The following is a 13,579-nucleotide window of genomic DNA, read 5'->3' as shown; positions in this document are numbered from 1 at the left end:
TCACCTTGCTCGGGCCAGATGAGGAGGGAGAGGACTCCTCCGTCTCCACTATCCAGAGAAGGGATGACACTGTAATGCCCAGACCCTCTGTTCCCCAAAGAAGACCACCAGAGTCCAGAGTCAAAGCCAAGCGGCAAGGATCTTTATGACAAGTTCAAACTTGGTCCCTCCATTACACAGCATACAAGAGGGCCCCGAACAATGCGAGTGTTTGCTTTTTATAGCCCGAAAGTTACAGGGGAACAAAGGAATTCTTTTGGTTCCCACGCTTTCAGTAAAACTTTGAACGGCTGTCTCCTTATCGGAGACTTTCTAGGTGGTGTTTGTACTGGGCCCAGGAAGTTTGAGAGATATGTGGCGATATGTGGTGAGATGGGAGGATGGGGTGTGTTTGTACTGGGCTTGTTTGTTTTGAGCCCGGGGCTGAGGAATGTGCCCGGCTCCTCTCAACACGTGTGCTGGGAGGAACACTAAGCCGGCCTCCCGTGCTCACAGGTGGAAGCCAATGCCTGGAATATTAGGAGCAGGTGTGCTGACCTCGCGACCACAGAGAGCACTTACTCTGCTTTTGTTGCCTCAGACCCACTCCGGGAAGCCGGGCAGATGTTGATCTTTCTCTTCGGCAAAACAGTGATGTATTAAAGAGATGTGGATGGCAAGTGATTAACCCTGGTCAAGCCACTCCAGGACGCCGCCTTTCTGCAGGGGACATGCGTGTGCACGCAGGAGGTACTGTCAGTCCTGGGGGCCCTGCTGTCTGTCCGCTGGCCCCTGGGCCTGAGTTCATGCCTCTAGCAGGCAGGAAGTGCCCTGTGGACGGGAATGGAGGGGCGTCTGCCAAACAGAGCACTGCCCAGGCCGGGGGGTAGAAGTCCTCTAGCCCTAGTGTGAGCTGCCACATCCCAGCCTTCGCTGCTCCCGCGCGCCACACCGCAGTGCACCTTGAAGACTAACTCCAGGGCTCCCCTCACGAACCAGCGGTGGCCACAGCGTTTTCTTTGAACTCCTGGTGAAATGTCGGTGAGCAGGACCCAGGACGGGGCTCTTGGTTGGTGAATTTCTCTTTGAAGGAAGCATTCTGTAGGGTTCTGGGACTCTCCCAGCCGACCGAGTGTGATTCTGTGGCCCTGGGAGCCACTGCTGGGCACAATGTGCAGATTAAACACCAGGCACGGCCAATCACGGGGGCTGCATCATCACTCAGAGATGACTCAGGGTTCACTTCCAAAAAAACGCTCGTCATGGCTCTCACGATCACGCTGGAAGCCAGAGCTTTCCTGGGTCCTGCCGGGGGAGGCAGATTATACCCCGCTCTCTGCTGAAGGCGGAAACCATGGAGCCTTCATGGGAAAGCCTGCGCCACCCGGGCAGCCTGAGACCTGGATGGGACACTTGGAAGCTCCCAAGAAAAGCCAGCAGCCCTGGGGGCTGGTCATTGTTCACCTCCACAGTCCCTGGTGCCTCCGCCCACAGCCTCAAATCCCTGTCCCCAGGCCACCATCCACCCAGGGCTGCCCTGCCACCTTCCCTGCAGGGAAGATCCTGGGCTGGCCAGATTCCTTGCCTGAGCTTTGCATTGGAACAAGAAAGGGCTGGTGTGCTGTGGAGCTGTGCTGAGAGCCACGGAGACCCTGTGGCACCCCCGTGACCGTGCTGGAACCCCCACCCAGATTCCCTCCTGTGAGGTCTGTCCCGACTCCTGGGACCCTCCGCCTGGATTCCCTCTCCTTTCAGATAAATAAATCTTGGGTTCCCCCAAATCACTAAGCTAAAGGGAAAAGTCACACTGGGAGCTGCTCAGGGCAAACCTGCCTCCCATTCTATGTAAAGTGACCGTCTGCTCAGAGATAAATGCCTATCTGATTGCTTCCTTTGGAGAGGCTATGCAGACTCAAAAGAATGCAACCGATTGTCTCTCACTTCCCTGTGACCTAGAACCCCCTCCCCACCTCAGTTGTCCCGCCTTCGCCTCAAGTTGTTCTCCCTTTCCCGGGGAACCGATGTTCCTCTTGAATATGCTGATTGACGGCTCATGTCTCCCTGCATAAAACCAAACTGTGCTGCGAGCACCTTGCGCACCAGGACCTCGTGAGTCTGTGTCGCGGGTGCGCGCCCTCAACCTTGGCAAAATAAACTTTCTACATTAACTGAGACCCATCTCAGATTTTCAGGGTTCACACTCCCCAACTCTAATCCTGCATTACACACACATAGAGACACACACAACATTCCACGTGTCACACTCACAAACCACACAGACCGGCACACATCACACATGCCAAGCACACACCATACACAAACCACAAACCAGTCATCACACACCACTCCATACACAACTTGTCACACCCCACACAGTCGCCACTCATACCACACCACACACACACACACACACACACACACACACTCTCTCTCTCTCTCTCTCCATAATGGTTCATGTTGAAGCAGAGGCCTCCTCCAGAGCACAGAGCTGGGCTCGGCCCTCCATGTCAGGCCCCACTGCAAAAAAAAAGGTGTTAAGGGAGGTCCATCTCTAGGGTGGACACCTGGGCTTGCGGCCTTGGCTGTCACTGGGCTGCTCTGGGCCTCAGTTTACCCTCTAGTTGAAGGTGGGCTCTGGGGGATTTGTGGTTTCATCAGCAGAGCCCTTGATTGTCCCTTCCTCCCCCATCGGGCAGTCACTGCGTGCTCCCTCTGTGCCCACATGCGTCACGTTTCAAGGAAGCCTCCACAATCACGATGATTACCTGAGCTCCTCTCATTCCCACCGCAGCCTTGCAGGGGAGGAGGATGGAGGAGCACAGTGCCAGGTCTGCCTGACTTGCCCGTCCGTGGCCGCGCCACCCTGCCCCAGGCCGGGGCCCTCTGTGGGGCTTCAGGACTGCAGGTGCCTGTGGGGGAGCAAGGCTGCAGGCTCCCGTCAGCCACTCGAGCTCAGCGGTCACGGTCCCCTCACCTCACGCTCTACTCCTGGGCAGGGCCTGTGTTCTCCTGGCCGGAGACAGGAAGCTGGTGCAGTGTGCCACTGCCTGGGGAGACGCCCTCCCTCCCTGAGCCTGCAGCCACCCCCTCAGCTCACTGGTCCTCATCAATCATTCTGCATTTGCTCCCTGAGACATTCATGTTGAGGGGAAGTGAATGTAATGGCACTTTAAGGAGAAGTCCCATTGAAGGGAGCCGTGGGATCATGGATAAGGGAGAGGCGGCGTGGGGACCGGCCAGCCCCTGACGGTCTGGGCTGCCTGGGATGCAGCGGGACTTCCACCCATCACTGCTTCCAGCCTCACGGGGATGGAGATTGCAGAGACTCCCTTTATCACAGGCATGGACATGTGTGGGTGGCGGGGCGGGGGTTGGGGGGGGACACAGCTTCCTCCGTCCCTTTATCCTGGCTGCTTGTGGTCAAGAGGTAGGCAGCCGAGTCCCCGGCTCCCTCCAAGCATCCAAAGGCTGGTGGAGGAGTTCTCTGAGCAGGGGCTGAGTGTGGGGCCCAGGCTGTGCATCAGGGCTTTCTTTCTGTGGATCAGGGATGCAGAAAGCACCTTGAAGCTGCTGAGGTGCTGCCCGAGAAGGGACAAGTGGGGTCTTGGGAGCAGAGGGTCCCCTTTAAACAAATCCTGCAGGGTCTCAGGTGTGCAGCCCCAGGAGAGCCCCGCTGTTCAGGGCCAGGGGCCTCAGGCAGGAGGCTCTTTGAGGAGGGCACCTGGGAAGGTGGTGGAGGGAGGTGATTCTGCACCCTTGAGGCGGTCCTGGGGGAGCGGGTCCTGACCAGCACACTGGCCACTGGCCGGGACATGTCCAGGCACAGGCCAGGTCTGAACTGAGACCTGAGTGCTGGGCTCCACAGCTCTGAGGCCAGCCTGGGACACCCTGGCCAAGCCTGACCGTGTGGGAGGGCGCGTCCTGCTCCTTGGACGCAAGGCACACGGGGACAAGCTGGAGACCCTGAGTCCTCCTTGCAGAGCTGTCTGTGCTCCTGTGTTTGCGTTTCTTTTCCTCTTGATGCCTCTTTTCTGCCTTGCTAGAGCTTCCCCACGGAAGGCTGGGCTGTCCCCAGGGATGGGACGCCACAGACAGCAGGAGGCCTCCTCCACGGTGTAGGTGAAGGGCTGTGGACCATAGCACAGGCCCTTCCTTCTCCTGGTCACCCGCCCTGCTGGCCCAGCTCTCCTGAGTGAGATCACCTCTGCCGCCACCATGTTACCCCAGCACCGCCCAAACCTCTTGCTGTCTCCAAGCGCACCAGCCCTGCTTTGTCTCACCTGTCCCAGGTAGAACTGCCGCACAGGTGACTCCTTGCTCCTCCCAGGGCCCCGGGGACTGTGTCCAATGCTGGGGCTCAGGAAATTCCTGAGGCTGCATTCCCCAGCCTCACCTGCAGTGTCCAGCAGGCTCTGGCCCGGAGTGGCTCACAGCGCCATGAGGACGACACAGCCCCCCTATCAGCCAGCAGCTCAGCAGCACAAGAGCCGGGCACGATGATCTCGGCACGATACAGGCCGGGGCCTCCTGTGCCCTTTGGGAGCATCTGGAGGACCCAAGGAGGTTGGGCGGCTTTTCCAAAGCTGCTCAGCCACGGAGCCACGCAGAGGGACTGTGGCCACATCCTCAGGGCCTGTCACCTTCCCAGGACAGGGCCGGCCCCTGCTCCCTCACAGCCACCTGTCTGGTCACCAGGGTGACGGTCCCCCGCTTTGGCCCAGGCTGACGATTGTCCTGGAGGACCACGGGCTGGGGCAGCCGAGCACAGGCTCAGCTCTGGGACATGGCAGATATCCCCTCCCCAGTGACAGGAAAGCATGATTGCCACTCAGACCACATTTTTCCTAGACAAATAGATCCTCAAAACACTCGGGCACCTTCAGGAAGGCTGTCGTCTACAGCGAGTGGGGGGTCTGCACAGCCTCGTCCCATCCGCCTTGACCAGCCTGCAAAGTAACCCCCAGACAATCAGGGCCTGGCTGGCTCTCATCCGGGCCGGAACAGGCCCATTCAGCCGGGCAGGTGAACAATGCCAGCCCCCGTGACAAATGGGCTCATTAAGGAGATGGATGGCCGCGGCCCACCGCGCTGGCCTGCTTCCTGGGCAGGGCGGGCAGGCTGGCGTCTTCTCCTGGGTGAAGGCCAAGTACATGCAGCTCTCTAGCCAGTGGATGTGGGGAGAAGGGGTCTCCGGGCCTCCTGGACCGCGTTGCTGGCCTCTCAGGGAGGGGCAGCCTGTGTCCCAGGCCTGTGGGTGCCCAGCCCCCATGAGGGCAGTGATGGCCAGCGGCACCTGGACGCTCAGGACAGCCGTGCTCAAGGCAGGTTAGCAAGGAGAAAATGGGGGCTCAGACACAAGGGGAGGGGCCTAGGGTCACGTAGTAGCCAGCGTTTCTGGGCTGGAAACGTTCACGAGCAGAGTTGGGTGACAAGAGTGAGCAACAGAGCAAACTCCAGCTTGGCGACAGAGAGAGTCTCCGTCTCAAAAACAACCAACCAACCAAACGAAAAAATAGCAGCATATCTTCCAAAACAGAGGACCTGAAACCTACACACTCGTGGAAACAGTAAATACTCAGGCACCGCAGACCCTCGACACCCTGACTCCATCATGACACGGTCCAGACACGCAGCAAGAGGTCACAAGCACCCCAGAAATATGGACAAATACAACACATCAGCCGTTTTAAACATTACAACAAAAACGTTTAAATCTGCCATTTTATGTTAAGTTAGAAAAAAAATGCAGTGGCTTTAAGCCTCAGCCCTCGCCGCTGTCCGTGGAGTCACACTCTTGGTTGGTATCTGCAAGGCTGGTCTCCCTTACCAACCAGCCCGGCGCCCCCCAGGGCAGCCACCACATTGGTCATCCTGGCGTCCTGGGCTCCCCTCAGTGGGTGAACCCACTCAGCTGCCTGGTGAACAAAGGGACACATGGTATATTCTGAAATAATTTAAAGAGTGTAGTTGGGTTGGTTTTAACTCAAAACACCCCATTCTCCGTGATGTGCTTAGTTCATTTTGCATCCCTGTATCTAAACGACTCCGGTACCCCATACTTAGAGATGCCTACTATGCATTCACAAAAAAGTGGATGCATGAGCCCCTCAACGACCTAAAAGAGGAGGGGTGGGAGAGAGCCCAGGAGGGCATCTGGGAGACAGGACCCCGAGAGCCCCTTCCCAGAGGAAGGACTGATGGAGGACGCTGGTCTGGGGAGTTCACGACCCACAGAAAGCCCTTTGTTCTCAGCCCTCAGCTCTGGGCCCTGCCTGGCTGGAGCGGCAGGATACCGGGTAGGAAAGAGGCAGGCCCCAGCTTGAATGCCGGCTCGCTGAACTGACTGAAGCTCATTTCCCTGTCCACACAGTGAGGAGAGAGCCTGGACTTCTTGGGAGGGGCCCCTCACAGCCTCGGCTGGTGGGACCCTGCCTTGGGGCACGGTGGTCCTGGTCAGTTATCCTCTGTCAGACCCGGGCTCTTGGTGTCTGGATTTCTTGCTTTTCTGCAGAGGAACTTTTCTGCTCCGGACCCATAATTCTTTCCTCTACTCCAGCTGGGACATGCTGGGGCCCATCAGGACCCCCGAGAGCCACCTCCGGCTGCAGGCGCTGCACCCCGAGAGTCAAGCCTGTCTTGTCCTCGTCTCCCAATGCCGGATTTAGGCCTGCTGGGCCCCCCTTCGGAGCCCACCGCAAAACCGTGTCATCAGACATCCTTCTAAATGGAGGATAAGCAGGGATTTGACTCCTCAGGTGTGTTAATAAAGAGTGGTTTCCGTGGAGGCCTCTCGGAAAACATTAAACGATTATCTGCTCCTCGAGATGCCCATTAACATCCATCAGGACTCCCGGCTGCAGCCCTGAGCCAGGAAACAACGGCGCTTGTGGAATCCGAAGTGGAAAAATAAAGGGCTCTGATGCACCAGATTGTCTGGAGAGTGCCTCAGTGGCCGCCAAGAACAGGGCCCGCAAGGCCTTGAAGCCAGACACACACACCCCTGCGCTGTGCCGGCGTATCCTCACAGGTCACTGTCACATAGCCCGGTGTGCCCGGGGGTCTGCCTGGCCGCCTGTCCTTCAGCCCACGCTCGGACTAGCGTAGAAGGGCCTCTGGTTTCCGCCTGGAGCAGAGGGACGGGTCAAGGGACCGCGTTCACGCTGGAGGACAAGCCCTGGTATACCTTTCCAGGACCCTCTTTCAGGGATAGACTCGGAGGTGGGTTTAGATGTTTGGGTCAAATCCAGGGGCCTCGGAGGGCTGGGGTGAAGCTGGCCCCTGCACACAGGGGTGAGTTAGATGAGGGACCACGGAGTGTAGGGAAGATCTGTGGGGGTCACAGACACAAGGTGTGTGCATGAGCAGGTGTGTGCATGAGCAGGTGTGTGCATGAGCGGGTGTGTGCATGAGCCTGCCACTGGGAAGGGCTGCCTATGGCTGTGGCTTCTGTCCTTAGCAAAATGAGGAAGCAGACCCAGACTCATGTCACAAATTCAGTCCCCAGCTGCTGACCAGGCACCAACTATGCTACAGAACTGCTCTGCCTGCTCTGTGCAGGGAGGAATGTTCTAGGAGCCGGCGCCGTACTCCTGGGGATGAGGTACAGGCTATCAGGAGGATCCAGGCAGTGTCACAAGACTAGAACAGTGGGGGTTTTAGACTCGGCCACACAGACGTGGCTTCCGTGACTCCAGCAGGGGTCTCAGCAGCATGGTAGGTCCAATGGGGGTTCGTCCTCCTAAGAGCAGAGGAAAAGCAGGAGGTTGGCTGTAGCAGAACATTCTAGAATCTAGAGGCCCGATGGAGGAAGCAGGCCTTCAGTTTTGTTCCTCTGGCTCTGGGGGTGGTTTGTCAAAGACTCCAGTGGGAACGCCTTGGCCATTGCTCAGTGAAGCTGCGGAAACCTTGGAGATGGCTGGGCGTTGGCCTAGACCTGCCAGGAGGCACCAACTGGGCTCGGGCCTCCCAGAGGTTCAGAGAACAGCGAGAGTCTCTGGTCTGGGCAGACAGCTTGGTCCATGAACTCCGCCTTTTCCCTCTCTCCTCTGGGAATTCCTTGTTCATACACTCAGAGAGTGGGGAGAGGGAGGGGGGCTGGGGACAGGAGAGAAGAGGTTGCTGAACCTCTGCTTCAAACAGGGTGAGGGTGCACATGTGTCTCGCCCAGTGGCCTCTCCCCGACACGTGGGCCAGGGAGACGTGGGATGGCAGGCCTTCCATCCTCTTCCAGGTCCAGCGGGGTGGGAAAGCCCCAGTTGGGAAGCCCAGGAGGAGAACCCACATCCGTGGGGAGGCAGGGCCCCTCCACCAGCCTTGCCGGCCTCCTTAGCCAGAACCCCAGTGTGTTCTCCTCAGCTAGTCTCGGGCCAGGGCTTCTCTGGAGCCATCTGGGACTGCTTTCATCTGTCATTGCTCTTGGCTTTGTTGTTTTCCTCTGAATGATGAAGGTTGGATCATCGTTCCTACATCTCCATTTCCCCCACTGTGCAATCACCCGGCCAACTGTGCCCTGGTCTCCCTCTGGGCAGAGTGAGCTTCTCTGCCTCTTGCCATTGGACTTGGGCCTGTGACTGACTTGGGACAATGAGATGATAGGAAGTGTGATGTGAGCAGATGTGGAGGTGTTTGTGTGGCTGGGCTGGGCTTTCCAAGGTCCTGCCCTGAACATCAGGAGAACATACGTGGGTGGCTATTGCTGCTCCTGCTGGTGCCCCAGAACAAGGCAGGCAGGATAGGGTCACCCCCACTGACCTGCAGATCAGATCTGCAACCTGAAGCACACCCACCCTAGGTGACTTTCAGATGCTTGAATAACAAAAACGTTTTTGTTGCTATAAGCGATTGCAATTTTTGGTTGTCTGTTACACAGCAAAAGCTGACAGAGTTTTCTCACCTCTAAAGTTCTTTTATATTATTAACTGATTTTTACTGGCGGTTGATTTGTTAGAACAACGTGGTGATTTATCGTGTCCGATGCCTCCCATTCCAGCATTGGCTGGTGACTTGCTTGTGTTGATGTTTTGCATGTTCTTCTGTTCCCTGTAGATAGACCTAGAAGTACACTGATGTTCGAGTTTATTGTATCCTGGGATACACAATGTCTCATCCCACATTTAATACTACTAAGACACTTTGCTCTTCAACCATTTGGTCACTCTGAAATCGAGATTTTGCAGAAAGGGCAGCAAAATTATTTGGATTGTTTCATTTATCAATTTTTAGAAGCAATGAGTCGATACCCTGGCAACCTCCAAAATAACCATGGGCTTTGCTAGTTTTAAGTAACGTCATTAACTCCAGGGTTTTACATATTTGATGTATGTCAATCCATGGCAGTCACTATTCTGTTGATGTCCAAATTATGTTGTGTCAGGTTGGCAGGTTGGTGGAAACCCTTAAGTTGACTCCTGTGTCTTTTTTTTTTTTTTTTTTTTTTTAGACAGAATCTCACTCTGTCTCCCAGGCTGGAGTGCAATGGTGTGATCTTAGCTCACCGCAACCTCCGCCTCCCAGGTTCAAGTGATTCTCCTACCCCAGCCTCCCGAGTAGCTAGGATTACAGGTGCACACAACCATGCCCGGCTAATTTTGTATTTTTAGTAGAGGCGGATTTTCACCATGTTGGTCTGGATGGTCTCGAACTCCCGACCTCAGGTGATCCACCCAACTCAGTCTTCCAAAGTGCTGGGATTACAGGCATGAGCCACCACGCCTGGCCCGACTCCTGCATCTTTTGATGCCATCTCATTAAGCTTTAATAGCTGCCTTGCTTTCTGACCTTCCACTGTCCATTTTCCCCTAGAGTTAGCCATTCCTCTATGGAGTCCTGTTCCTTTCAGAAGGAAGTGGTGTTTAGAGAGAAGTGTCTGGGCATCAGGACGCCTGTCGATGCTGGACGTTCCTAAGGTAAGACCATCATGCTGAGACTTCCAATTTAAATGCATGGTTATATCTGCCTCTTTTCACTACTTAGGTTGAATATATTTGCTTGTTTCTACAACACACATATAATAGTTAAAAATCCCAGTACCCATTGCACTACTCAGCACACCGACACTAAAGGCGGTTCATGGTTGCTCCACCTGGTATCCGTTGCGGTTTCCATTAGGAATGTGTGGTCAAAACCTTGTGTTTTTGAATTTATGTGAAACTGGTCTAATTTATGTGGGTGTGCCACCTACTTGTCATACAGTTAGACTCATTTTTCTTTTCTAGCTTGCTTCCAAATGATTGGTGACATTTTCCTCTTTTGCTTTAATATTGTCTGTTATTATATAGAACATTTATCTGGTTCTGTAGTCAAAAAAAGAATGAGGGACAGTCAGAGTTCCCCCTTCCATTCTGTTCTCTTCTACCCTGACGCCTTCCTTTCTCTTATTAGGGAACTCCTTTACAATTAGCTTTTACTTTATTATTGCATTGCTTCTTTTTGAAAATATAAGCACATGTGTACGTAGATTTGTATTATCTTTTTAGGTGCACAATAATTAACATTTTGTGAATACTGTTCTGAGCCTTGCTTTACTAATTTAAAAATATATTTAATATATTGTAGGCCGGGGTGGTGGCTCATGCCTGTAATCCCAGCACTTTAGAACGCTGAGGTGGGCAGATCACTTAAACCCAGGAGTTTGAAACTAGCCTGGGTAACATGGCAAGACCTCTTCTCTACAGAAAAATACAAAATTTAGCTGGGCATGGTGGTGTGCACCTGGGGTCCCAGCTACTCTAGAGGCTGAGGCAGGAGGGTAGCTTAAGCCTGGGAGGTTGAGGCTGCAGTGAGCCAAGATCATGCCACTGCACTCCAGCATGGGTGAGAGGATGAGACCCTGTCTTAAAATATAAATATTAAAATTTATATATAAATATATACATACAAAATATATATATGTGTGTGTATATATATCACTCTGTACTAAAATATTAATAGTTCCCTCATTTCCACGCTTTCTTTTACCACAGTGGACAGTGGTGAGTGCTAGCAAATATTTAGAACTGGCTCTCTGGAAAAATGTGATTCGATTTTTATCTATCATCTATCTATCTATATCTATCTATTATCTATCTATCCATCTCTATTTATTTATCTATGTATCTAATCTATGTATCTATCTATGTGTGTATGTATCTATCTACCTGTGTAGCTACCTATCTTGCTTTCTAGCTCTCTTATGATATAAAGGATGGTAAGCATTGTTTACAAACTATAATGAAATGTGCAGTAGTGGTCTTTATTGTTAATTCACGTGAACAATCCTCATAGAATGTTTCTGTTGATTTTGGCCAAACTCTAGAACCTGTAGCCCACATATGGTTGCAATTTAACCCTGAGTTGACAAAATCAGTCTATGGATCAATGTTTGTTGTTACCCAACACAGCAAAGAGACCATCTCTGTCCCTGGCACATGAGCGTAGTTCTGATAGGGATAGCGGCTGATGTTTCCATTTGCCTCAATGGGTACCATGAAAGTGTAACAGTGAGATGTGTGGCACGTCTTCACCCGCTCCTGGAAATGAATATCTTGCTCTCAGGGGCTGGAAGGAGCCTGCCGCACGTACCAGTGCACCTGCCCTACTCCATTATGTGTGTTCTCATCTCTTCCTCCACTCCCTGCTGTTGGAGCATCAGTGCCCCACACTGAGCTTTGCTGTGAAAAGTCATGACACGATGAACCAGCGCATGCACACGTCACTTCGTGTGTTGACAGGTGCATCTTTGGAGTAGATCCTTAAAGGCGGGCATGCTGGCCTGCTACTTTTCTATATTCTATGATTTTTTTTGGTCATAGTTTCCACTCATTCTTTTGTGTTTTCTAAACATGCAATCATAACACCTGCAAACTGAGATAGCTTATCTCTCTTTTTGGTTATTAATCCTTGAATCGAATTCTCTTGTCTAACTGCGTTGGCTGTTACTTCCACTAGAATGTTAAGCACTAGTGGGAAGAGTGGCCATCGTAGTCTTGTTTGTGCATTTAGTGGAAATGCTTATGTCATTTCTCCATTAAGTAAATGCTGGCTTTTGAATTAAAGTATATAACGTTTATCAGGTTAAAAAATCCATCAATTATTATTTTACTAAATATTATTTTGTATATGGAATGAGTGTTGAATTTTGTTAAATGACCTTTTACCTTTTGTAAATATGACTGGATGATTTTTTTCATCTAGACCAATTAATATGATAAATGTATTATATTAATGTTTTTCTTAATATTGAATTATCCCTGCATTCCTGGAATAAGTCCCAATTGTCATGTTATATTTAATTTTTAATGTGATTAGGATTTTGTTTACAAATTATCTACTCTATTATTTGAAAATTTCTAAATATCGTATTTGACATTTTGCATTAGTGTTCGTAAGTGATACTAATCTATATTTTTGTTGTGCTTGAAAAAGATTCAGATGAATGCCTTTCTTGCTTCACAAATAGGATTTGGAAATTGTCCCCCTTTATCTATGCTTCTAAATATTCAAAATATCAATAAGATTTTAGATATTTGCTAAAATTCCCTTGTGAAATCACTTTGGTTTTTTTTTTTTTTTTTTTTTTGGCTTGTTTCAAGGAAAATAACTATAGTTTCACTTCTGGTAGAAAATTGGTCTTTTTAGATTTCCTACTGTGACTTGAGCCATTTTTCAGTAAACTTTTTTTTCTTGGAAGTTGTCAATTTCAATTAGGTCTTCAATTTATTTGTAACAATTTTTAAATTAAAAATTCTTTCATTTTGACAGCTATTTCCTCCTTGTCATTTCCTCCTTTGTACATTTGTGCTTTTTCTTTTAAAAAAATGAAGTTGGTTATTGGGATCCAGTTGCCATTTCCCAGGACAAAGGACAGAGGCACCGGTTGAATGAACGGCATGGCCCAAGTTTTTCAACCGTTTAACTGTAAGGAAAAGAACGGAGTGGAGGGAAACTGTAGAGTAAAAGTAATGGGAAAGGCATCCTGTTTAAACATGACCAAAACAAGGGGTTCAGGGGTTTGTCTTTTCCAAAGGCACCTGCTTGATTAATGTAGTCATAACGCAGAGATTTTCTGCATTATGTCATTCTTGTCTTTTTTTTTTTCTTTTCTCATTGTGAATTACTTCCTTCTATTTCTTTCCAGGTACTATATGGATATTTTTTCCCATTTTTAAATTGAGCATTTATTTTGTTCATTTTAATGAAAATATTATGAATTTTTCAAAGCTCAGCTACAGATGCATTTCATAGATCTGGGATTCATTTTTTTTTAATTATTGTAATTTGCCAGAGTCAGGCATACCTTGTTTTATTACACTTTGCTTTATTGCACTTTGCAGAAATGGCATTTTCTGCAAATTGAAGGTCTGTGGCAACCCTGCGTTGAGAAGTCTATTGCCGCCATTTTTCCAACAGCGTGTGCTCACTTTGTGTCTCCGTGTCACATTTGGATAATTTTCACAGTGTTTCAATTTCTTTCATTGTTATTGTATCTGTTACGGTGATCTGTGATCTTTGATGTTACCATTGTGATTGTTTTGGGGACACCACAGACTGCACCCATATCTGATGGCAAACTTAATAGACAAATGTGTGTGTTCTGATTGCTTCACTGACTGTCCATTCCCCA

At 50.9% G+C, this 13,579-nt stretch overlaps 1 protein-coding gene across 2 annotated transcripts in view; it reads left to right on the top strand.

The window, feature by feature from the left end:
* TAFA5 (TAFA chemokine like family member 5) overlaps positions 1-9,884 on the top strand; it is a 311,243-nt gene extending 301,359 nt beyond the window's left edge. For both annotated transcript variants that reach the window (XM_077949082.1, XM_077949083.1), the window contains exon 4: positions 9,781-9,884. In XM_077949082.1, the coding sequence (XP_077805208.1) occupies positions 9,781-9,786 (6 nt within the window). In that variant the 3' untranslated portion in view covers positions 9,787-9,884. The remainder of the gene's footprint in view (positions 1-9,780) is intronic.
* Positions 9,885-13,579: the final 3,695 nt, after the last annotated feature.

The sequence above is a fragment of the Macaca mulatta genome, chromosome 10 (genome assembly GCF_049350105.2).
Source record: "Macaca mulatta isolate MMU2019108-1 chromosome 10, T2T-MMU8v2.0, whole genome shotgun sequence".
NCBI classification, from domain to species: Eukaryota; Metazoa; Chordata; class Mammalia; order Primates; family Cercopithecidae; genus Macaca; species Macaca mulatta.
Note: the sequence above shows the minus strand (reverse complement) of the source record. Positions and strands in the feature narration are given on the sequence as shown.